We start from the raw sequence: 26,829 nt of genomic DNA, 5'->3' as shown, positions 1-26,829 counted from the left end.
AAAGCCACCCGATATGAGAATTGTGCTCGAGCTCTGCAGCGAGTCACTTGTTTCGAGTCTTAGCGGAAACTTTTGTTTTATATAGTAATGATAGTTCTCTATCTGTAGCGTGTGTGGAGAGTGAATGTATTTATTAGCGTGAATTTGTAATGTGTTGCAATTCTGTTGCATAGCTGTTGCAACTCTGCACTCAGATCTGATCTAACCGTATCCCAATTGTGCTCAATTGGATCGAGGTCGATCGAATGGCTACAATGAGGGCAAGGGCGAGGCGAAATTTTCTGGTTTTCTAACTCATTGATGAACAGTTCCGCGCTTATCAGGTCTGGCATTGTCATCCAGAAATCGAAAATATTTCTTAATGAGATCCCTGGTTTCATGTAGGTATCCCTCGATAATTTTTTGAACTGGTGAGATTGCCTTCAACGGTATGGAGTCCAGTTTGTCTTCCTGTGTAAATCCCAGCCCAGACCATTACACCGCCTCATCGAAACTACAATGCAGGGAGGACGAACTGGGGCATTGTACGTATCCCCTGTTTTCGGTAGCCTCATCAGCACCTGCTATCGCGACTCTTCAGTAAACAATCTTCTAGGCGCTCGCTGCACCATATTCTCCTGAGGTGCTGGTGGCAGGCTGTAGTTGTAGGGCGTCTCAAAGGGATGATGCCACCTTCCCACAAACGATGCCCAAACATCTTGTACTTTCGGTGGGGGCCGTCTGAGCTGCTTTACCGTAGGCCTGGTCTCGTCTAGGGGTTGGTTAGAGATTCCACTAAAATCAAAACCGCGGCCGGAGCGTATCCGGAGCGTATCCGGAGGTTTGGATGCCCTACACCCAGGGAGATAAAGCTGTCGTCTCTATCTAGGGAGTGCGTGCGACACTTGGCCGATGCATTTCGACCACTTTTGTGGTATCCCTTTATGCGCGGCACTGGTTAAGTGCTCAATGTTAACCCACCTCCTCGGAAGGGGCAACTGGGAGAAGTCAGCATGTATATCGATTAGTTTGAGGATTTGTGGGCTTCTATACCGAGCCTCAAAGAAGCAGCAGATTTTGCGTGCGAGGAGGTGAGTCGCTTCTAACTTGAGAATCTAAAACGTGTGATAACGCCTGACGGCTAGGTGCGCACGCTAAAGAATCTCAATGTTACATGACATTGCGACTCCAGTGGGAAGCGAATGTACTACATTTAGCCTATGGCGGGCATATGGAAAGAGTTCCATCTTGCACCAAAGACAATATTTCTGTCCTCACTTAGGGAGGTAAAGTGGCCTTCTCTGGCTAGGAACTGCGCGGGAGACCAGGCTAATGTATTTCGGCTTAGGTTGCCCTATGCGCGCGGCATACGGTCTGATGCTTAATGCAGACCCGACCACTCGGAATGGGCAAGCGAGGAACGAGGTTGTCTTGGGCCTTCGGGGCTGAGGTGCCTCTACACCAATGCTGCGGCAGTAACACCATTCTGTCGTATGGTACGTCAGCTCTCATCTTGAGAATCAAAACGTCCGATAAGGCCGAATAGGAATAGGAAGGTTAAAGATCCTAATTGTCCTTTTAAGGACGACCGAGTGTACGGGAAAGCATGTTCTCACCTTCAAGTTTACCATTCTTAAGTCAACCCGTTAATAAAACTGAGGTTTAACATTTGCTTATTTTTAGCTTGTTTCTCCAACTAACATGAACATATCGGTTAATTAAATTCAAATTAATAGAATAAGAATAAATTACAAATATCCATATTCATTTTTGAGCAGTTGACATGCGTGTGCAGATTTGGGCTTATATAAATCAGTAATTTTGAAGAAGTTTTGATACACATACAAAACATCCAACATCAAAGCTTAAAGTTAAAGGAAAAAAGACATAATTTCTTTTTATATACATTAGTTACTATTACAGTATTAAATCCGATTGACATGTACTATATCTTCAAGATAAATGAACATGTTACATAATAGAAGTAGAGGATGGAATTTAAATTTTTGTCACGTCTGCACGTTTCCATTTTTCCTTTTGAAGAGGTGTTGATTGCTTCCAATCAGCCGTACATTTAATATTCCCAGTGATTCAACATGGCCCGATTCCATCAGGTGTTGAAATTAAACTTTAATTTTCCTTGACCGAAATTAATTACATCGCGGACGGCGTTATTAGCAGTAAACCCTCCAGGCCGAAATTACATCTGACTCTGCTCTTTGATGATCCTATAACCGTGTTATTTCCCCACCTTTAGTACCGTTAATATTTATAGACTTCCTCATCCGATGCTTGAAACATTTTACCAAGAATTATTTGGAAAGTAACGAAGGAAATATCTTTTGGGAGGTAAAAGTTTCTCAAGGGCTACTTTCCGTCAAAGCCGGGATTATATGAGCCATTTGGGCATATACTCCAAGGAATAAAGTCCAATACATTTATTAATAATAATTTTTATGTACAAAATATTCTTGCCATTACAACTCTTATTGATATGTAAAAACTACTTTTATTATCTAAATAAAAGTTTCAAAGCCTTATAAAGCTTATATCTCTGTATAATTGCCGTAATTATCATGATTCAATTGAATTATTAATGCTTTTAAGTTTTTTTGTATTCTGTGAAGGTTTATACTTTTCATAGCAAAAATGAAGTCGTCCTCGGCTAAGCTAATTGTTAAAATCGATTTATTGACCAAGTGGTCTTGCATTTGCTAAATATGCATTTATTGCATTAAAAAACACCAGGTTTTTCTCACCCTCATATTTCCTCTTCCTCTTAAGTTGGGTTTTTGAAATTTGAAACATAAATTAAGCTTGCGACACTGTAAAAGTTTGAGCACTTAATATTCAGCCTTTTCGAAATGGGAGAATTTCAAAATTGGCATTTTTGTTACTGATTGACTCACTGGTTATCAAAATTATAAGGTACTTCCCGAATAGTTAGAAACGTGAAATTTTTTATAGCAATATAGCAATTCAATATAGCAGGTAAAAGAAAAAATCTAAAAATCCCAATTTATTTCTAAATTATTGCCACTTTAGAGGAGGAGAGTGTAATCTCACCGTCAAAATTATAAGGCACTTTCCGAAAAGCTAGAAACGTAAAATTCGGTAAAATGGTAGGGTTTATATAACAGGTAAAAGAAAAAATCTGAAAATTCCGATATTCTAAATTTATTGCCACTTTAGTGGGGGAGAGTGTAGTCTCACCATCAAATTTATAAGGACTTTCCGAAAAACTAGAAACGTAAAATTCGGTAAAATGGTAGGGTTTATACAACAAGAATATGTAAAAATTTAAAAATTACAATTTACTAAAAATTAGTGCCACTGTAGTGAGGGAGAGTGTAGTCTCACCGTCAAAATTATAAAGCACTTTCCGAAAAGCTAGAAACGTAAAATTCGGTAAAATGGTAGGGTTTATACAGCAAGAATATGTAAAAATTTAAAAATTACAATTTACTAAAAATTAGTGCCACTGTAGTGAGGGAGAGTGTAGTCTCACCGTCGAAATTATAAAGCACTTTCCGAAAAGCTAGAAATGTAAAATTCGGTAAAATGGTAGGGTTTATATAGCACGTAAAAGAAAAAATCTGCAAATTCCGATATTCTAAATTTATTGCCACTTTAGTGTGGGAGAGTGTAGTCTCACCATCAAATTTATAAGGACTTTCCGAAAAACTAGAAACGTAAAATTCGGTAAAATGGTAGGGTTTATACAGCAAGAATATGTAAAAATTTAAAAATTACAATTTTCTAAAAATTAGTGCCACTTTAGTGAGGGAGAGTGTAGTCTCACCATCAAAATTTTAAGGCACTTCCCGTATAAGTGGAAACATGAAAATTAGTACAAAGGTAGGTCTTATATGGTAAAAAGGTAAGAAGGAGAAAATTGCACTTTCCCAAAAGTAGTGTTGCTTTAGGAGAAGAGGCAGTAGTCTCGCCATCAAAATAATAAGACATTTCCCGTACAAGTAAAAATGTGATATTTGGTACAAATTTAGGTTTTATAAGTAAAGGTGAGAATCTGAAAATTGCAATTTCCCAAAATTAGTGCAACCATCGAAAGGAGACTTTAGTCCTACCATTAAAATTGTCGTATAAGGCACTACCGGTACCGAGACTACACTCTCCCTCACTAAAATGGCACTAATTTTTGTAACATTGAAACGGTTTAACATTGAAATTGGGTAGAAAAGTAGGACAGGGGTATGGCATTGAACTAAAGGGAAAAGTCTGAAAATTGCTAGTTGCTTAAAACCTGCGATTTAGGCAGGGGAGAGTAGTTCTAAATGCGTGAAGTCATGGCATCTGTGATCGCATTTAAAAAAAAATTAACTTTCGTTACTTGTTTTACGTTCAAATTATTAGGCGTTTAATTGCTTAATTAGAACGGGTGATTAGTGGCCCAAACGGTCCCGGGAGTGAGTTTTTTCCATAAACCGTTTAATGAAAATGAAAAATATAAAATAATAAATTTTAGACACGTCTATAATCTCTGCCAGCTGATTAATTCAAAATACTTACTAATTAAGAAAATACATAAATTACATGTGACCCAAGGCCCAATCTCTTAGCTCTTCAACAGAGGCCCAAAGATCTTATAAGAGAAAATCTACGACATGCATAATCTCTTCTGTGTCTTGAAAAAATCAAGACGACGTCCATATGCTGTGGCAAACAAAAAGTATGATATCCCAACATCGTGAAAAAAGGACCAAGTTCCAGACCTCCTCCAAAAAATTAGCTTATCAATGTAATATCTACACTGTAGGCAAGTCTATTCTTTCTTTAGTCCATTACCTGAGAGAACTGAAAAAAAATATATAACAGTTGAAGACTCCCTCCTAAAAAGTAAAAAAAGACAGCCTAAAGAAACAGCACAGTATTTTTATTTTTATGGTTAACATTTAGCCAGTTTCTGAAGCCTGGATTTTTTTCTTTTCTGATGAGTTCTCTACCTTCCCTTCACCTACCCCTCCTGTGAGTGCAAATATGGTCTTGACGTTTTAATCCTCATTCAAAACTGACCAAGAGTTAACCAATAAAAATAAAAGAACTGTGTTGCCCATAAAAGTAGGAGTGAAGTGAGGTTGGCCACAATGTAGATATCACTACTACTTTGATAGGCTTTTTTACTTTTTGAAAGGGAGTCTGCAACTTTTTTCTTTTCTTTTGAGTTCTCTCAGGTCATGGACTAAAAAAATAACGGACTTGGCTACAGTGAAGATGTAATTACATTGATAGGTTATTTTTTTAGGGGGTCTGAACTTGGCCCTTTTTTCACGGATTTTGTTGGGTTTTAATTTATAATAATGTAACAATAAAATTGCTCAATCTGTGTTATTCCTTTATATTAGTACGGTGTTGCAACAATTTTTTAACCGTTCTTCTATTAACATTGTGAAAATGGGTAAAACTAAAAATAAATCAAAAAATAAGTACCAAAAAAGTGTTTTTTTTCCCTATCATTTACTATTTTACCCGGTTTAATTCATAGATTAATACATTCTTTATCTAAGTGCGTATATCATACTTTTTCTTTCGAGATATCATGGAAATATAAGCTCATAAGAAACCGGTAATCTCCGTCGTGATTTCTAACCATTTTCCTTGGAAATATTTTCCATTAAAAAATATAGATATAATTAAAAACAAAAACTTTGAAAAATTATTTTTTAAACAGTAAATTCACTAATTTCGTGGTCCGCTTGACCAATTACTTACAATTAATTAAGGTTTTAGTGGAGATAAAAAAAGTCAATGGCACGATCGGGATTCGAACCCACGATCTTCGGCTAGGTACGCCGCTGCTCTTCCACTTGAGCTATCGTGACCTCGATCCACTCGGACACTAACTTCCCATCACAACCCCACCTTTTGAATTTTCCCTCCTTTTTGCCATTTTTCAACAGTGTTCAAGACAGTACCTAATGTTTTTATGCCTAAATGTAAATATTAATCTATTGGGAACGTAAGAATTTTTCTCTTTGGTCTCATAAATATAACTTCACGTGAGCAAGAGGAAAACAATTTTTCCCTGTCCTCCATGGTGGGTCAGTAAGATTGTCCGCAGGAAAGATCCAAACTGATTTGGATCCATTGGATGATTTCAACTTTACGCAACGTCGAACAAGTCGTGCCCAATGGACGAGGGTCGACTCATTGGCATAAGTTCGCTCGTTTTCATGACTATTCGGACGATCCAGCGGACGCGAGGCTAAATTTGTGAGGCTTCTTAAAATCTAGTCTAACACTACCTGAAATTATTTTAAGTAAATCTGCCTCTGAATAATGGAAGACAATCCAATAATTTATTATCTATAAATGTTTACAAAAGATGTTATTTACTTTTCTTTAACCTGGTAAAGTATTGAGATTCATCGGAATCCATTGTCAAGCTATATGTTATTTCAAATTCTTCCATTCTAAATGAAATAATGAAATAACAAGTTTTAATCGAATGTCATCAACCTTGCTTTTTTGTTCAATGCATAATTTTGTACATCTATATCTATAAATATAATTTTATATATATATANTATATATATATATTAACGATTGCCATTGGGTCGTCGGTGGCTTCAACGGTTTAGGAGTTGAAACATGTACAATTTTTTTTTAAACACATATGACCTCTGATGTTCCAAACTCTCGTTACAAAAATTGTGTGAATCTTGTAAAATTAGCGATGACCGCTACAAGGTAATCAATAGTCATCACATATCAGCCTAGCAATGATCCATATACACGCAATCCTTTTTTTCTGTCAGATTCTCCTCTAAAGGAAGTTTAAAATACTTGAAGGTTGTAAAAGTAAATCCGATCTTACTTAGAAGAGACAAAAGTCAATAGGTAAAAAGTCAAGAATAGCCACGCCATCTTGAGCCTAACGGCCGATCCCAAGAGATCGTATAAGTTACGCGGTTCTCAATACTTCTTCTCACATTGTGGGAAAGTTTACCGACATAAATGGATTTTGGGTTCGAATCCGCTGAGTTACAAGACTGACATTTACCCTCTAATGGCTTACGTCTGGATAATAATTTAGGCCGAGAACCGCTGTCAACGTTAATTTACCGTAAACGAGAATTGAAAAGGCCATTACACATCACTTTCAGCTGATAATATTACGTCGTCAAAACACATGTTTGCGTTGTAATACTAGCACCCTCTAGACATTTACATAAGAAATCAATGTACACATACTACTGCAGGTTGTAAACAAAACTCAAAAGTCTAATCGCAATGATTAAATATAAATAATATAACAACTAATTACTTAGTCAATGATTATTTTGGGATAGTGAGATGCGGTCTGGGGTTACGTATGTTTTAGAAAAACATTTTCTCTATCGTGCCAATGTATGTATCGATAACATACATATATCATTATCACATCACACAATACATATAATATAACATATAAAACAATCATCATAAACATTTTTACATGGTCTAATTCTTCAACAATTCGGCTTTCCCTAATTATCCCCGTCTAATCCTGAAAGGCTAATCAGGCCTGACCATTTCTCATTTTTTCCCATGGTCGGCTCCTTTCACATCAAAGAATCCGACTCTTCTTATAAAAATGTCTTTCTAACCCTACTTCCTTCCCCACCCCTTCAAAATCCAAAGTGTATAAACATAAAACATCAATATCTCACTGGCATTCTCAACACGATAGAGAAGAATGATACATCTACACGGAAAGCAAAAACTTTGAGTGAATCTAAAATTTCTGGCGTTGTATAAATTCATATTTTTTCACATCCTACATATATTTGTAAAATTTAAGCAATGTTTATAAATCCCAGGCCCTGAAGATGATATCAATAAAGATTGAAACGTTGGCACGATAAAGAAAATGTTTTTCTAAAACCTACGTCACACCAGACCTCATGTCAGCATCTCCAAATAAGCATTTATTATATTTATTGGGTTGTCCGGAAAATAATGCAGGATTTTGGTATTAAACAAAAAAAAAGAAACTAGTTACTTTAAAGCAATGTTCTTTAATCAAAATNAATGAGTAATCCTGTAAACGTAAACAGAATATTTTATATAGATTTTTTTTAATGAAAACTTAAAATCCTGCATTATTTTCCGGACAACCCGATATTAATTATTTGATAATAGTCAGTATTTTTAAAATATTAATTGATACCTAAACTGCAATGTTTATATATAAATATATATATATATATATATTATATTGCTACCCGCTTTATTTCAATTTTAACCGCTTTGATTTCAATTATTACGCTCGAAAAAAATCAAACAATTAACATACAGTGGAATGGGTGAAGTTGGAACAGTAGAATTCGCCCGAAGAAATTATCGCACCATTTTGTTGGTGAATATTTTCATGGGTAAAAATTAAAATATAAACGGTTTCGTTGAAATAAAACGGGTAATAATATAATTGAGTTGTAAAGTATGTATGTTTTGGAAAGGATTTCACATCATATAGAAAGGGTTACATTTGGCTTGGAAAGAGTTGCTTGCGACTTGGAAAGGTCTAAATTTGATTTGTAAAATGTTTCTATACTTGACTTGAGAAAGGTTCAAATAAATTTGGAAATGCTGTATATGATTTTCGTTGTACATTGACGAACATTATAGATTCTATGACTATACGGCTGCACCCCTACGATTCGTGCAACGTCGTAATTTTCTTTCGGTTTAAAAATAAATAAATAAATCTAATTTTTCGTTTATTAAACTTAAACAGAATATTTGACATTATTGATGCCTCCTCTAACGCTGTAAAAACCGCGAGACCAAGCGGATCGCAAAAATTTGGTATTGCTCAATTGTCGATTTTCATCCATCGACAAACAGGACTCAAAATTGAAATAGGCCATTTTCTTTTCCAAAATGCAGATGATGGAATATATCATAAGGTGGATTAAATGAAAAATTACCAGTCTTTTTGTATAAATATTTATTGGAAATAGACTGCACCTTCTTAAAGTGCATGCGCATGAAATGTTGTGTTTTTCATAGTTGTATGTTATTATTATATAAGCTACAGTTCCAAATTTAAATCATTTATTAATAAAACAGTCAACAATTCCACTTTTTCACAACGTCTATAAATAAATGGCAATTTGTTTTTAAGAAACGAGTTAATAACTATTTTCTCGGATAACATTAAAACAGAAAATGCCCAGGTAAAAATTGGGAATAAAAAAAAAGTTTTAATGAAAATTTACTTTGTCTTTCCGGAAAACCACTTGTTTGACATGCTGGGATTACATTATAATTATTCAAGTTAAATATCAAAGGGAGAAAAAGGGGATTTTCACTTATTCCGATTTGTACTTCACATCTTTCTATAAACGAGGTAAAATGTAATGGGAGAAGGTACATTTAATTACTTTTTAAAGGTATCTAATTAAGTTCAGCGAAGTATCGAATACGGCTCAATCCTTCTTCTAATCCGCAATGAATGAACCCCCTTAGATATTTTTCCACTCGGTTGTATTTTTTTTATAATTTTATTATCATTGAATGTAATTCATTTTTTTTTAAATTATATTTTCATCATTAATTTTTCCCATTATCTTTGTAAAAACAGGTTTTTCTCTCACTTCATTTAATTTCTTTCTGTGGTTGCTTTATTATTTTTTTTTTTAATGCTCGACTACTTTTTTTTTTTTTTTTTTTTTTAACGAGGGTTCGCAACAGTAGAGGTCATATAAACCTGCCGGTGTTTTTGAAAAAAAGCCCATTTGTACGTATGTCGGGTTCGAATGCAGGGCCGCTGGATTCGAACCAGGGACCTTTACCTTACAGTGATGAGCGCCGTGTCAACGCCTAAACCGTTGCGGCCACCGACGCCCCCCTCGTCTACTATTATATAATAATATAGTGACTTCCCAATGTTTTTATTTAAAAAGGGGCAATGTGATTCGTTTTTTTAAAAGTATGCCTGTGTTGTGTGCGTTGTATGCTTTGTATGCTGAGCACGTTACTTGTATATGTTTGTAGTTATATATGTAATCTTTCGAAATATACTTAGACTTTTTACGAAAAAGGATATAAATCGAAAACGACTTTTTCATTTATATTTATTAAAAAAAGCATTTGTGTTTAGTAAAAATATTGTTTAGTCGTAAAATATAATTGCAAATTGTCTCATTATTATATTTTTTAAATTAAATCCTCAATTTAAATAGCATTTATCACATTAGTGATAAATGTTATTTCTCGTTAAAAAGAAGTTTAATTTATGCTTAATAAAACCATTGAATATAAAAACACAGTTCCAACAACATATTTAGTGTTTACTTTTCGTGAATGATGGTCCTGCTCACAAATTCGTGGTTGACAATAATCCGCATTTCGGTAGTGTCTGTAGTTGTGGATTTTCTGTGTATGTCTATTTGAATTAGGTTTTTTGGTTCTGGATAGTTTTAAGTATAGAAAGTTTAAACTTTTCTTTTTATCTTTTCAATGTAAAATTTATACCGTGGTGTAAAGAATTAATTAGTTGGAGGGATTCTTTTGGATCTACAAGTGCTCCCGACCAAACCAATAAAATATCATCCACATAGGATTTCCAAAAATAGACAGATTTAATTAATTTTTTATTTGATTTGAAAATATTTTTGTCAAAGTTATCTATGAAAGTTTTAGCACAAAATGGGGATAATGGATTGGTAACCCTTTCATTTCATAAATTTTATTATTGTGTTTATTATTGAGGTTGCGATGGCGGCGTATCGCCGGGTTCACACAATTCATAAGGGGAGACGTGTTTGTATCTCATTCAAACTGATGATGAGCGTTTAATGCTTGAATCTAACGTATTAATCAATTAAATTAGAGTTTTTGATTGATGATTGATTATCAAGCGATTAGCGTTATTAAACAAACGACGATTAATGACCATCTGAACGTTCCCTGATAATTTAACACTAAATTGCCTTGCATTTATGTTACAATATGTATTGTTGCAGTTAGATGTTATCTTTTAAAGCAGTGAGGTAAAGGATTTCATTCCAGTCATATTGTTGTATTTTTGAAGTCTGAAATGGAGCGGTTGTCCATACGGCATTGGCTGATTTGCCGTCTAAATATTCACATTTTACCTTAGAGAAAATAAATAAATTAATTAATTCAATTAAATTAAAAAGAGATCAAATAAAACCGTACTGAAATACTTTTTTCTGTCGATCAAAGAACCTTATACCTCAAAACGAAGCAGCTAAAGAGCTCAAGGTTCAATAATTTGCCACGATTTCTTTTCTTCCTCGTTAGAAAGAGTATTTGCTTTCCTCTGATCGCTTTCTATACAATTTTTTGTTTTATCGTAGACGTCATTTTTCATTTATATAAAAAAAATCCTCACTCATAATATTATATCACAGTAATATTAAAAACAATAATGTGCTCTTTCTGTTCTCAGAATTCTTTTAGTTCCATTTCCATGTCATGCTTTCATTTATCCCTGCTGTTATGCTGTTTACACTTTAACTGAGTTTTCAATGATTGCTAGTATATTTGTACAGTATTTTGTTGCAATATTTCAACAATTTATTTTAAAAAATTATTTAGCTATTTTGAAACAAAATGTACTTTTGATTTTTATGTAGTAATGATGGCAATCAACCAATTACGAACAGATGATGTTTTAATGGAGAACAGGAATGTGTTGTCTTTAACAATGAATTACTATTATAACATTGTCGAGCTTTCGATCATTTATTTGATATTTATACAATGACAGGCAAAAATTCCACCCAACCGATTTTTTTTTCATTTTATCGATAAAAGAAAATTCTGCCCTTAATTTGTCTCATTATTTTTATCAATAAATATTTGTTTATGCTAGGTTTTAAATTGGGAATATCAATTTTCGTAAACATACTTAAGCCTTAATCCAAAACAAGGATAAAGGATTTTTCAATGTTTAATTTTTACGGAATTTAAGATGTTTATTCAGTCTCATTTGAATTCTGCAGCAATAAACTGTTTAGTTTTCATCTTTCTTTTCTTAATTTCAATTTTTAAACTTAAAAATGACAGTGCTGAGGATGTTGTGCTTGTGACACTTATTGATGGTGGAAGTTCCATTAAAAGCGGCCATTCCATCGGAGTTGCCTACGAAACTCCGCGTGATGCCATTAGAGGTTTTCGAGAAATAGGATCCTACCATAGAAAACCTGGTTCGGGCTGTCCTGCGGTAACAGAACCACAGGATGGCCGTTTTTTGACTTCGACAATTTTGCGAAACACTTTCTTCAGCGATTCATCAGCCCCAGGAAATTCAAGGTGTCCAAAATTCTGAAGATGAAATCAGTATTGAGTTCTGACTTTTCGCCCACACAGAGCTCGCATTTGTTAGAGAACACAGCCATCGGTCTTTGGACGATTGGTCTGCTGTACTTTTACACATGAGTAAAGATTTGCTCTACGATCTTCAGATGGGCGTGAGAGAGTGAGGAGAAGGCGAAATGAAAGGTACGAAGCTTGTCATTTTTCCCAGAACCGACCTTTTCCACGTAGCTGAGTGATGGTGTACGTAGAGTCTTGGATTGTGTAGTGGAGGGTCTTTGACGGCCACTCGCTATGGGGGTGAAATTTTGGAGCATCATGCGTTTCCTATCCTCGATGAAATCAGGGACAATCCTATTCAAATACTCGATAATGCCCGTCCACATGTTGTTCCCATAGTACAAACATACCTTCAACAGCATTACAACAGTGTCTTAACTTGGCCAGCCCATTCTTCTGACTTCAACCCCATCGACCATTTACGGATAACCTCAAAAGACGATTAAGAGCATTTCAGCAGTTTATTAACTTGAAACAAAATTATTATCCTTTGTCGCTTAACTTGCGCATTTCCCACTTGATTTTATTTTGAATTTATTTTTAATCGATTTAGATATGATAATAGCTGTGTGCGAATCTTTCCGATTAGTAGTTAATAATTCACAATTTTCTTTTATTGTTAAAACGTAATTAAATTATTATAGCAATAATACTTTAATACGGCATGCTTTTATACATAATCTGATTTTCTTTTCCTTGTTTTCTTTTTTGGTTTATCTCGATTTTTTCCAAACTTGGTTATAAAGTTTGATAAAGAGTCATCACTTTCTGATACAATCAACGATCTTGAAAGAATTGGCTAACCTCCAGCAAAGACTGGGAGAAAGTATACCGAGGTGTCTTCAGGGTGTAATTAAGGCATGAGGAGGAAATACGCAATATTGAAATGTTAATTAAAACTATAAAACAAATTTAAAATAAATTTTATCTCTCCGTCTTTTTAATTTTTTTTATCAATATATTTATTTTATTTATTGCTATCTGTACATAATATACATTGAGCAAATAGTTAGTTATAAACTAATCTGACAGACTTGTCAGACCAGGAGGCAGTGGGGAGAGAAACCAACTTTTATTTAATTGGGGGGGGGAGTAAAAGTTAATTTGGTGGGTTAGATAGAAGGTCACGAGACCATCGTCGTTTTAAACGGCGTGGAGGATTGTAAGGGTGAGATGTTGAGGAAAGAGTTAGGGCTAGTGAGTTAGGATGGACGGAGAGTTTAGAGTGAAAAGTGAAGAAGCGTGTATGGATAAGATCTTACACGAAAGGGATTTTAAGATCTTTATGGATCGTTTGATTTGTGACGTAGAAGGGAGCATTGAGGATACGGCGGAGAACTTTAGATTGAAAAGACTGAATTCGTTGGATATTGGATGATTTGGCCGAGCCCCACAGCTCGACTCCGCAGGTCCAAATAGGTCTGATGAGTGTTTTGTAAGCGGTTAGTTTGTTATGTATGCTTAGTTTTGATTTTGGTCCAAGAAGGTGTCTGAGTAGTCCATATCTTTTGTTAAGTTCTTGCCGTTTTAATCGTGTATGTGGGTTCCAAGTAAGTCTACTATCTAAGTAAAGCCCAAGGTAGCGGACTTGGTTCGATGGTGGTATTATTTTGTTGTAAATGTGCACTGGTGGACAGGTTTGTCGTTTGAGCGTAAATGTAACGTGTTGGCTTTTTTGTTCGTTTAACCTGATCCGCCACAGATTGCACCAGTTGGTAATAAGGTTCAGGTGTTGTTGGAGTGCTTCTGTTGCTAGGATAGGATTGGAGTGTGTTGATAAGATTGCGGTGTCGTCCGCGTAGGCTGTGATTTGTGTGTTTGGATGTGTGGGTATGTCAGCAGTGTAGATGGTGTAGAGGATTGGGCCTAGGATACTTCCTTGTGGAACGCCAGCTTTGATTGGTGTGATAGGTGAAAACTCGGTGCCGATTCTTACTTTAAACCATCGATCTGAGAGGAAGGATTTCACGATAAGGTAGTAGGCCTGAGGGAGGATACATTTTAACTTATAGAGGAGGCCGGGGTGCCATACTCGGTCTAACGCTTCCGTGACGTCCAGAAATACGGTTGAGCAGTATTGTTTGTTTTCTAGAGCCGAAGATATCGTGTCGACTACTCTGAAGCACTGCTGAACAGTAGAATGGTGAGGTCGAAACCCAAATTGATGGTTAGGAATTACGTTTTCAGAGTCAAATATAGGAATTAATCTTTTAAGGAGGATACGTTCAAAGATTTTGGTTAAAATAGGAAGGAGTCTTATTGGTCTATAAGAGGATGGGGCACTGGGGGATTTGTGTGGTTTTGGTATTGGAGTTATTAAAGATAGTTTCCACTGGATAGGGAAATAGGTTGTGCGAAATATTGCATTGTAAATAGAGGTAATGTACACTATTGCTTTTATGGGTAGATTTCGGAGGATTTTAGGGGTAATTAGATCATGGCCTGGGGATTTTCTTTCGGAAAGGCGGAGAATCTAGTACATTACATCTGCGGTGTGGATGGAATAAAAAAAAATTATTTTTTATTTTTCATTTTCCTTAGCAATCTACATTTTTTTAAACCTTTTTAGACTAAGACTCAATTATTAAACGTTAAACTTTGATTAATATATAAAAGTATATACAGATCAAGTTATATTACAAGTGGGCGGAAATTTTTGCCTGTCAGTGTATATTGTTCTTTGATAATATAACAAAATGGCAGAAATTACTTATTGCTAGAGATTTTTGCTCTCCATTAAAACCTCATTTCAGGGTAGCACTGCGGTTTGTGGGAAGATTTCCCACAAAGAAGGTTCATTCTGGTCTTTATATTTTGCAATTATTCTACTCACTATATTTTACCCTAATGTGAATACTTTTCCTATGATAATATATTGTTTAGCTTTTCTTTACGGTTTATTCAATTTTGACCTGATCTAGTATGTATTAGTTTTACTGTCATAAAAGGCTCATTGTCAATTGGAATTTTTCTTCGCCAAAATTTCATTCTTCAAAGTCGTCAGGAATCTACTTTTTGTTAGAAAACCGTGGATCTTTATCAACTGCTTTGAAACAAAATTATTATGTTTTGTCGCTTAACTTGCGCATTTCTCAATTAGTTTACTTTTCAATTTATTTTTAATCGATTTGGATATGATAATATCTGTGTGTGAATCTTTCCGATTAGTAGTTAATTTTTCACAATTTTCTTTTATCTTTAAAACCTAATTAAATTATTATAGTAATAATACTTTAATACGTCATGCTTTTATACATAATCTGATTTTCTTTTCCTTATTGTCCTTTTTGGTTTACCTCGATTTTTGCCAAACTTGGTTATAAAGTTTGATAAAGTTTTCAATGCTCATTTCTGAGAAAGTTATGCGTGACAAAATATTGATACGCCTGGGAGGTTCTGTAAATGGAAAGCCACACTAGTGTCACATGGTATGGATGTTCTTTGTTTTTCGTCATCGAAGTTTTGATCGGCTTCTTAAAACTTCTCTGTTTTCCAAAGAAAATCATCTTTCCTTAAACTTGGCAAACTATCTGAGTAAAAACCGTGCGCAGACTACACTTAGGGAACAGAATTCTTTCTATCTTTACTTTCACAAAATGAAAAAGGTTAAACTGGAACTTATTTGATCACGGCAAATAGATTTAAATGGACATAAGAACAAAAAATTAAAATTTATTTTACATAAACCAAATCACGTTTTTACTAAGTTGATATCCTTAAATCTAAAAAATATAATATTTTCATCATTTTTTCTTAAAAACAAAATGCGTGGGAAAATTCATTGATGCTGACAAAATATACGTTTTTGATAGACGATTAATAATTCAAAATAATTTGTAAATTAAAGAAACTAACTAATGCTCTCATTTTTTCAATTTTCAATTCATTCAATTTTCATTAGACAATTTGCAATTGTATGACACATTTTTATATTTTAACTTTGTGACGGATATGGTATGTTATTTTTTCATGTAAATGACTAATTTATTTATTTTTAAATAACACACTTAGGCAAGGCTTTTGTTGCGGTTCAGATTGTAGTCCCCTTTAACCAAAATGTCAAATTTAAACCGGCTCCAGTTAGTTTTCTATATTTTGAAAGCAACGAACAAAGCTCGAAATAAACCAGGAATTTATTCTTTGAAAACGTTAAAATTTATCAATAGATCTGTTGAAACGCGTAGATAAAAATTGATTCATCCGATGCATTACAAACTTTTTATTATTTATTCAAGGCGGATTTTATCCTTATTTATTTTTGTCTTCAATTTGATTACTCGAGTAAAATCTTTACCCAAATTACTTCAATGGCTATTATAATTTTACATTAGTGTTTATAGCTATAGATTTATTTCAAATATTGCTAGTAAAACATTTACTGGAATGTAGATGGATGATTTTTCGTGGTAGATAGCCTAGAATGAATGTAGGAATTAATAGTTTCCTAAGGAATTTGCATTAGATTTAATAATAATAACGATCCCCTTGGTGAGTTGAATTTTCGGCAGTGGTCAGAGCTAAAATCCAACATTGTTTGATTTCCAGACCATCGGATTGCTAATTCGATTAATGCCCATACCACTGGAAATAACCGAGACCTTCGTTTTCTTTACTTACTATACTTTTTATTTGTACATTTTTAATTAAATTGTACGACCGGATATATTGAAAATTGTTCTTCTTTTTAATATTTGTATCCATTATTTGTTCAATTAACAAAAAGTCTCTAGACCAAATGGATTTCTAACCAATAAACTTTTATTTTATTCTATGTAAGAATCGCATTTTTAACATAACTCTTTTTTTATGATTTGTTAATATATGAAATGAATACATTTTGAAAAAAAATATTCTCATATATTTAATTGATTGAAATTAATGACTCATGAAATCTAATAATTTTTAAAGATAAATTTCTAAATAAATAAAAAATAGAGTTTGTATCATTTTATAATTGATTTCAAAAGATCGTTTGCGTATTGATAATAGAAGACAATAAGTAATAGAATTATCTTTGATATTGTTATATATAATAGCTTACAGCTATAATATAATAAGTTAGTATGTATATAAGCTATAGCTATATAATAGTATTATATAGCTTAAATAAAAGATATAAGCGGGGAACACACTTACCAAATGCAACGCTATGCGACGCTACCCGATACTATCCGACGCAAATCCAAAGTCCATTTTTCCATAAGATTACCCCAAGCACATCTGCCCAATGCCACGCAACGCTACCCTCCTCTACGCCATTCGATCCCCACTTTCCAGATTTTCGTCGGGTAGCATCATGTACAGTCGAAGACAGAAGAACCGGACACATATTTTTATTTCAAACTACATGTATTATTGTCGTTATATCCATTACCATAGTTATTTTAATATAAACCAAATTAACCGAGATTAAAAATTAATTAGTTTTTGTTTAAAAAAAAATAGTTATTGCACTCTCAACACGACATGCAAGGATGACACAATTACACAGAAGACAAACACTTTGAGTCCTGAAGATGATCTCAATTAAGATCGAAACGTTGGCACGATAAAGAAAATGTTTTTCTGAAACCTACATCACACCCGACCGCATCTGAATAACTATCGATTAACGGTCACTAATCTCTACACATTTAAAAAAAATAGTGTAATAATTTTTATGGTTTCGTAGAAAACACCGAAATACCACTTTTTAATATAATGAATTTAACTATCAATTTATTACCCGATTTTGCTCATAAAATTGAACTAACAATTTATTTCATGGTTTTGCTCATAAAATTACGCAGTTTTCGCGAGTAGCGTCAGAACAGGACTGTCATATAATTGTTAGTTTATTTCAAACTATTTATATGTAATTTCGTCGTTATATCAATTACACCATTCTTATTTTAATGTAAACCAAATTAAACAAGAACAAAAATTCTTGAGTTTTTATGCAAATTATTTAATTACGATAGTTACGAAGAAAATTTATGAAAACACCGGAACAACATTATTTAAAACAAGTTTAACAAACAATTTATTACTTGGTTGTGGTCATAAAATTTACCTAACAATTTATTTCAAGGTTTTGTCCAAAATATTGCCATAAGAACAAAAGAGGCGTTGCGACTGTGATACTGATTATTGTGATACACGCTGTGTGACTGTAGGACTGGCGTGCGCTTGACGTCGCAGAGACGTGCAGACCCTACCAAAACGAGGCAAGTTATCGGGTAGCGACGCATAGCATTGCATCGGGTTGTTCCCTGCTATATGCAGTCGAGTGCGAAATAACCGTAACCAAATACGAAATAACCAAGGGCACCAAAATGTCCTAAGAGAAAAATTGTACCAAGAACAGTCAATAGTCTTCTATTTCTTAAAATAGGTATCAACTAAAATATAAAGTACAATTAGCCCAAAAGGCTGGAGTGCTTGTGTAATACTTAACTCTTGCTTCCTAGTATCCTCATCATCATCCTTCAACGATATATCATTATCAAAGCAGTTATAGCAATAATAGATTTCAATTAGTGTAATTTTATTAGATACAATTTTTTAAAGTTGTGTTGTATTGACTAAATGAAATTATCGTGAGGCATCAGGTTATTGGTCCAAAATTTAGCACCGTATTGAATTGTGCCAAGTTCCTCAGGACACTAACAATGATGATGGATTTTTGGTTGGTCATCGAAACACACAATATATACATAATATAATAATTCACACTTATAAATGATCAAAGAACGAACATAAAAATGAAGAGTTACAATTTGCCTTTTTTAAATAAAATATTTCCTGGCTTGTTCAATGCAATAAAACTCAGTTTGTTTATCTAATAATAACCTCTCATTGAAGTAGGCATGTAGCCGCAAAAATTTCCTTATTCTTGGGGTGAATCAGTAACCCTCTCAGCATTAACTATAACAGTATTCACTAGAATGGATTTTTCTTTTATACATATTTTCGATTAATTAATTACAACAATTACAATAACGTATGTATTTATATATAAAATGAAGTTGTACAACATTGGGAAGTGGCCTTCAACAATTTACAAGCGTAAAGATTTACACCTTTTCTTTAATTACATGCTATGTCACATTTGAAAATGTGCATCACCTTGTTTAATGACATTTCTGTTAAATCCAAAATAAGCTACGACCCAAAATAGTGTAATGGGATAGTTATGATAGTGAAGTATAGGGTCTATTTTCTTCATTGCATTCGCATTGGTGCAGACTGGTTCTCTTGGGCAGATATTGTTTAGTTTGTCTTTGGTATACTGTGGGACACTTATTACATTTAATGCAATAAATTAAGTTTGACCTATTGGAGGCATGCTCAAACTCTTTAAATTTGAAAGAACACATTTCCGTTTTTATATTTAAATTATAATTAATTAAGGTTTTTAGTTGAGATAAAAAAGTCAATGTCACGAGCGGGATTCGAACCCACGATCTTCGGCTTAATACGCCGCTGCTCTACCTCTTGAGCTATCGTGACCTCGATCCACTGGACACCAACTTCCCATCTCAACCGCACCTTTTTGAATTTTCCCTCCTTTTTGCCATTTTTCAAATGTCGTGTAATCGGATTGGATTCTCGACGACAAATGAAATGGCCACGGAGAGCTTTAGTGAAGTATACTTCATTTTAAATCATTAAATTCACTAATTTCGTGGTCCGCTTGACCAATTAATATATTATAATTAATTAAGGTTTTTAGTTGAGATAAAAAAGTCAATGTCACGAGCTGACGGGAAGTTGGTGTCCAAATGGATCGAGGTCACGATAGCTCAAGTGGTAGAGCAGCGGCGTATCAAGCCGAAGATCGTGGGTTCGAATCCCGCTCGTGACATTGACTTTTTTATCTCAACTAAAAACCTTAATTAATTATAATATATTAATTGGTCACGCGGACCACGAAATTAGTGAATTTATTTTTAAAATTATATAAATGAATGCCATTGTTGATTTATATTTGAGGAAAATATCGCAGATCCTTCCTGTTATTTGTACCTATTAAATCGAATATTCTCAGTCGACGTTGTGTGGATGTCCAGAGTAAAACTAACCTCCCAAGCTATTTGATCTTCGAAATCCTACATAACGCAGCTTTTCGACATTATTTTAAATAGGACGAAGTGTTTTATCAAGCGGAGGGTGGAGCCATAGGCACAACATTATCGCCGATTGTCGCAGACATTGTTATTTATGGTTATGTTAATTTACAGATATAAATGTGTAAATATTTTACGCATATAAATTGTTGAAGGCCCTCTCCCAAATATTGTATAACTTTATACTGTTCTTCACTCGGACCAGTACCCTCATCCCTCATCTACGACACGTTTTAACTTCATAAATATGACATTTATGAAAAATTCCATCAATAGACACCAGTAAATTTTATCAAAATGCGTCATATATTTTCGGGATTATGTGCATATTTCTTTTCGGCTACCTCCAACGTACTCTGGAACTCATAGGATACTCGATATTAAGCCACCGGACCCCGCACATACTTCATTCACACAAACCCACGGCTAATACACAAATAAACAGCCTTATACACGAACAAACAAATACGTACATACACATTGTACGGCTACTTATGTATGAGGATGCCAAGAACTATCATAATGTAGGGTGTTATGCCTACTCGCTCCCTGTAAGGGGGCAAGGCGCGGCCCTCCTCGACCAATTGTAACACACTGAGCGACCTTTCTCTACAAGCTGGACACCTGCGCAGGTTTTCCCCCAAAAGCAGGTGTCCGTGTCAATCGAGTATGGCCTATCCTCAAACTGGCAAGCACGATCCCTTCGTTACGTCAGATCCCCGGCGGGCCATTTCTCAGTCGTGCTCTTCACAAGCAAGAGCTTCTGGGACAATCCGGCCCATCGACGCTGCGAAGAACCGACTAAAAGAGCTTCTTCCTCTCATTTGCATAAACTAATTAAATAATATTATCCGAAGCGTTAAGCCATGTTGTATGACAGGAATTACTTTGTTATATATATTTCATTATTTATGTACACTCTATAAAAGCAGTGAATACTCTTGCAAAATAACGTCGGGTCGGGGTTGTCAAGCAGTCACAACGTTAAGGTTTCAAGACGTTGTCTTTATTATTTCGATAAACAACACATTTTATAACTTTCTGTTATCACGATATTCCTGTTACAAAGTTAATTTTGTCTTGAATTTCTAATAAAACATTATTAGTGCTTCACGTGAAGTTGGGTCTAGAAACGAGGAAAAATCGTTGTAAATTTGGTCTTTCCAATAACACAGGAGACGCGAACAACGCTATGAATTAAGCTTACATTGCAAAAACTACAAATTAGACATTACTATGTAATAAACAAAATATAACCTTTACATTATCGCTTTCATTACCAAACTTGTCCTAGAAATATTATTATTTTCTATTTTATGCTTAAAAAAATTGAATCCAGTCCAAATAACGTTGATTATATAATTAATTTTTTAAATATTGCGAAAAAACAATTGTGATAGATTTTTAGTTGATTATATGAATATTACCCTTTGCACTACATGAGAGATAACACTTATTGTTGTTTCTTACTTAAAAACTTTTTTTTAAATTAATTTGTTACTTATACATGACTAAGCATGCACCAGTGGAACTCATTCTTTGAAAGGCCAGCCACTTTAAAAACAAAAGAGTCTCTCACTTATAAGGCCAAAAAATTGCACGAGCACAAAGTTTTCTTTACTTTTATTCTGGAATCAGTTGTAAAGTTCTTAATGTTGGCACACTTAAGAAAAAAAATTTCTAATATTAGACCCTTAATTTCATCAAATATTATTACCAATTTTACCAAAAAATGAAAATAAAAAGAAAGAATTGAAAAGGAAATCTCGCTTCCTTATTCCATTTGGGAACATTAGATTATTATTATTGGTATTAAAAAACAAAGCCATTCGTCTTAATTAGTATGATTTAGATGGGTCAGACAGCGTAAATGGCCTGTTGTGTGACAAGATAAAATCACAAAAAATGACAATCGTGCTTTAATCGAGTTCCTGTAAACATACACACAAAAAAATGTAATTTTATGCATTATTATATTCCTAACTAAATTACAAATTTTTAAATAATGTGTAGAATAATTTCAATTAAAAATCAATTAACACGTTAATTATATTATTGCTTCATTATATATAGTATCGCGATTCTCTGGTTTTAATAAAACAGAGCAGCAACCTTGAATTATGAGTCAATTTTAATTTTGAATATTATCAAAACTCAAAAAAAAAAAAGATAAGCCCACTATTACAAACTTAGAAGTTGTTGGTTTTGGGGTAAATATTAAAAATCACAGTTTTTTCATTTGAATCTTTAATTACTTAACTAATGACAATGTCTAAATAATAGAGAAATTTCATACAAATTACTCTTTACTATAAGCCAGTTAAATATATTTTCTTAATAATGAAAGTACTGACTGGGGTTTCATTTTAATTAAAAATTGTCGTCGAGAATCCAATCCGATTACACGACATTTGAAAAATGGCAAAAAGGAGGGAAAATTCAAAACGTGGGGTTGAGATAGGAAGTTAGTGTCCGAGTGGATCCAGGTCGCGATAGCTCAAGTGGTAGAGCAGCGGCGTATCAAGCCGAAGATCGTGGGTTCGAATACCATTCATGACACTGACTTTTTTATCTCAACTAAAAACCTTAATTAATTGTAATATATTAATTGGTCAAGCGGACCACGAAATTATGAATTTTAATTAAAATTAAAGTAAAGTAATTCCTAGCATACAGGAGGGTTTAACCTTCATCAACCTAACCTATTCTGGTATCGTTCACGTGGAGGCAGTGCACTTTACAACATATTTATTGTTTTCCCCAACAACTTTCATACAAAATTTGTGAGATTACTTCCAGGAATCTGGAAACCAGATCTAAGTAAAAATTTCTTATTATTGCGATATTATCATATCCATGTGTACAGGAAAATTCAAAAGCGCGAGGAGAGAGAAAAGAACAGCCTTCCTACTTTCCAAGGGGATCAGGTGCAGCGGGAGTAGCCGTGCCTGGATAGTCTCCTGATTTTTTGAGACCCTTGGTGTCCTCCATTTCTTCTCTGTAGCATTGCTTTCTTGGGAGCTATGTGCAGCAGGAGTGGCTGTGCTGAGTTGACCTCCTGATTTTTCGAGGCCCTCGGTGTCCTCCTTTTCTTCCCAGTAGTATTCCTGTCTGAGGCGATAGGAGCAGCGGGATTGGCTGTGCTGGGTTGGTCTCCTGATTTTTCGAGGCCCTCAGTGTCTTCCGTTTCTTTCCAGTAGTATTCCTGTCTGAGGCGATATGAGCAGCGAGATGGGCCGTGTTGGGTTTGTCTCCTGATTTCTCGAGTCCTAGATGTTCCTCCAATCACAAAAGCTAAATAGAATTTCGTTCGGTTCAGCGTTTCAACGATCAAAATCAAGAGGCCTCCCACCCTTGATTTTCGGCCTGTCCCTTTCTCCCATTACCGAGGTCTTGGCTAGCGATTCGCCAAACCGACCAGAAAGGGCCATGGAAAAGGGATCGCCGGAGACAAGGTCGATAGTGTGACCCTTCGCTGGGTCATCACAAGTACAAAAGGAACTGCGACTGGAAACCAAAACCACTAGTATAGATTTTATTTTACAATATTAAACAATTTTTTCCTAATTATTCTACGAGTTCTAAACATAAAACCACGTAATTTTACGTAATTTGTTATTTAGTTTAGTTCACGTTCCTTTCCATCATGTTATACTCGTCACATACCTCCCTTTTCTTCATTTCTAGTTAATTACATTTTCTGAGGGAAACCCTGGAAATATAATTCACGAACATGCCTTTGAAAAAATTGTTCCGCCTTCGAAAAAAGAAATTATAAGACACACTCTCAAATAATATTAATAAAATTATTATATTATATAATAATTATAAAATTATTATTAAAATTATTGAAATATTATTGGAATGTTGGTGACTGAGTTGTTACAAGGACCGATTCTCTATTATTAACGTTAGGGGATTGTCTTTGCTCTGGGAAATCGCTGGAAAATAATGGATTTTAAATTAGCCTAATTCTCTTTAATTAGACAAAGTTTTATTTACAATTGTACAATTATAACACAACACGGGAGTGAATCTGAAATTTCACGGCTAACATTGCGGTTCTAGCTTCGGTATTTTGCCATCTTCAATCGTACAAACAAACCACAAATGGAACCATGCGAAATGTTTAAACGCATCTAACAAATCAAAGCAGTCAGGATGAAAGTAAACCACCAACACAAAACAACATTGCTGTAAACAGTATAAATTGACAACATCGGATAAATGATAAAAGCACTAAAACAGATTGAAACTAAAAACCCAATATCGTACAGTATTTCGTATATAATTTTTACTTGCCAGCCATTGGAGAAAATAGGAACTACCGGTCTCGACAGATCTATTCTTAAATCAAAAAATAAACTAAAATAAAAAATTCGTCCGGCGGAGTGAGGTCGATTGGAAATTGTTCTTTTTTTTCTTTTTTTTCGGGGATTAGCATGTCGCTGTTTTTCTTCCGTCTGCATACGGTGCGCGCCTGGAGGCGGGAAGCGAGGGTTGGTCAGCGTAAGAAGCGCAACACAGGTGGCTCCGGGCTGGTGGTCGGTTGCGCTGGGACCCTGCCCATGCGGCGGCCCAACCTGAATCTCCACTCGTCCTCGATGTTCGAAAGGCCGCCGGTAACCCCCAGCGACAGCCTCGACGAAGTCGCCTTCAAAATACCGAGGTGAGTAAGTAAATTTTCAGGACTGAAATAAAATTAAATAAAATACAAATGGATTTATATGTACTGTTTGCAGCATTAGCCAGGAAACATTGAAAACAAACCTAATCATCCTATAATATCTACATATATAAAACAGTTCAGTGACAACCCACAAACCAAACCGCTGGATCGAAAGTGCTGACATTTCGATAGTGCGTTCCTATAATTACATAGATAGCGCTAAGAAAGTTAATATTTAAATTCCATCCCTACCTTTATACAGGGTGTAACAGTGTTAAATGTCAATACAGCCATGTTGAATTCGCTGAACCAAACGTAATTCAGTGCCACCATGATTAGGTTTCTATCTTGACTCTTCCCTGAGATATTAACCAAGACTGGCAAACAGACAAGACGTTGTAATGTGGAATTTTAATAGTGTTATAATTAAGAAACTAAAAAGCAAAAACGGAAAAAAGTGAAAAATGCGAAAGGTGGTAATTTTCAAACGGAATTGTTGTTACGTTAGGAAAATTTAATGTAGTTTGCAAAATTACGGTCAGATTTGTATTTTAATGAAGCTAGGATCTAAAAATTACGATTTTATGTAAAAAAATCTGATTTTACACTAAAATCACAAAAACGTTAATATCTCAGGAAAGAGTCATGATAGAAACCTCGTTCTGGAGGCACTAAACTAAATTTTATTTACTTAATCCACCTTGGCAGTATTGACATTTAACCCTGTAACGCCGTGAATATAAATCAGTTCCTTGATTGACATACAACGCACAGATCAAACCGCTGGATCTGAAGGGCTGAAATTTCGACAGTGCATTCCTATAATTACATGGATAATCGCTAGGAGAAAATTTTTTGAAATTCCACCCCTAAGGGATCATCGACAATTTTTTTACGATGTATGAAGAATTTGATAAACGAGATATTATATTAGAAAGCCAACCTACCAGACTGCATCGAATTAAAAAGGTAAATTAAAAAAGTCCGGCGTGAACGATGTTGCGAGTAAAACTAGTCTGACATAACTAACTGAATAATAATTGTTTAATGAATAGCTACCTACAAATATAAAATACAGTTTCATTATAAACAAATAATTTATTTCTTTATAGCAGTAGTTTTTAGAGAACGTACAGTATTTTTTAAAATATATTATATTAAAAAGGCTTACGTTGGGTCATTGAGTTAGCGAGTAAAGCTGAGACAAAAACTAAATTTTCTGAAAAATTTCTTATCATTTTATTCTGGTCAGAGAAGTTTTTTAACAGACTTATGTATGAGATAAAGTTACTTAATCGATGGTAACATCGTTAAAATAAATCAGCTATTTATTAATTACAAAGTATATAATGAAAACATTTCAAAAGTATTTTGCATATTGTGTACATATTTTGTAATTCTTCATTTTCGCATTTTACTTCAATGAATTTTCTTGCGTCGCATTACCCCACTGTAGTACAAGAGGCCTTTTTTCCTGCTTGATTTTTCTCTCTTCCGACAACCCTCCTTTGATCAACGGGAATAAAGTAAAGTTGGCACAGTACAACCCTCATGCACATTATTTGCATTTGACAAACGAGTCATTCTCAGAAATTAATATAGGAAGCTTCTTTCCTCAACCTTTTTCTATCTGGCACAGTCAATAACAGAATCTTTTTAAAGGAAAGAGTTAACGCCAACAAGAATGTAAAATTCGGATGTTATTTTTTATTATTATTTTTTGGT

General features: G+C 34.3%; 1 protein-coding gene across 14 annotated transcripts in view; it reads left to right on the top strand.

Moving 5' to 3' along the window:
- Positions 1–26,829, top strand: part of LOC106673761 (potassium channel subfamily T member 2) — a 454,961-nt gene that overhangs the window by 242,682 nt on the left and 185,450 nt on the right. For 3 of the 14 annotated variants that reach the window (XM_014405985.2, XM_024225486.1, XM_024225487.1), the window contains exon 2: positions 24,877–25,104. The exons of the other annotated variants lie outside the window; for them this stretch is intronic. In XM_014405985.2, coding sequence (XP_014261471.1) covers positions 24,878–25,104 — 227 coding nt within the window. In that variant the 5' untranslated portion in view covers position 24,877. The remainder of the gene's footprint in view (positions 1–24,876; positions 25,105–26,829) is intronic. 14 annotated transcript variants of the gene reach the window in all.

Source organism: Cimex lectularius, unplaced genomic scaffold (assembly GCF_000648675.2).
Source record: "Cimex lectularius strain Harlan isolate CLEC.00 unplaced genomic scaffold, Clec_2.1 scaffold6, whole genome shotgun sequence".
NCBI lineage: Eukaryota > Metazoa > Arthropoda > Insecta > Hemiptera > Cimicidae > Cimex > Cimex lectularius.
This window is presented reverse-complemented; position numbering and strand designations above follow the sequence as displayed.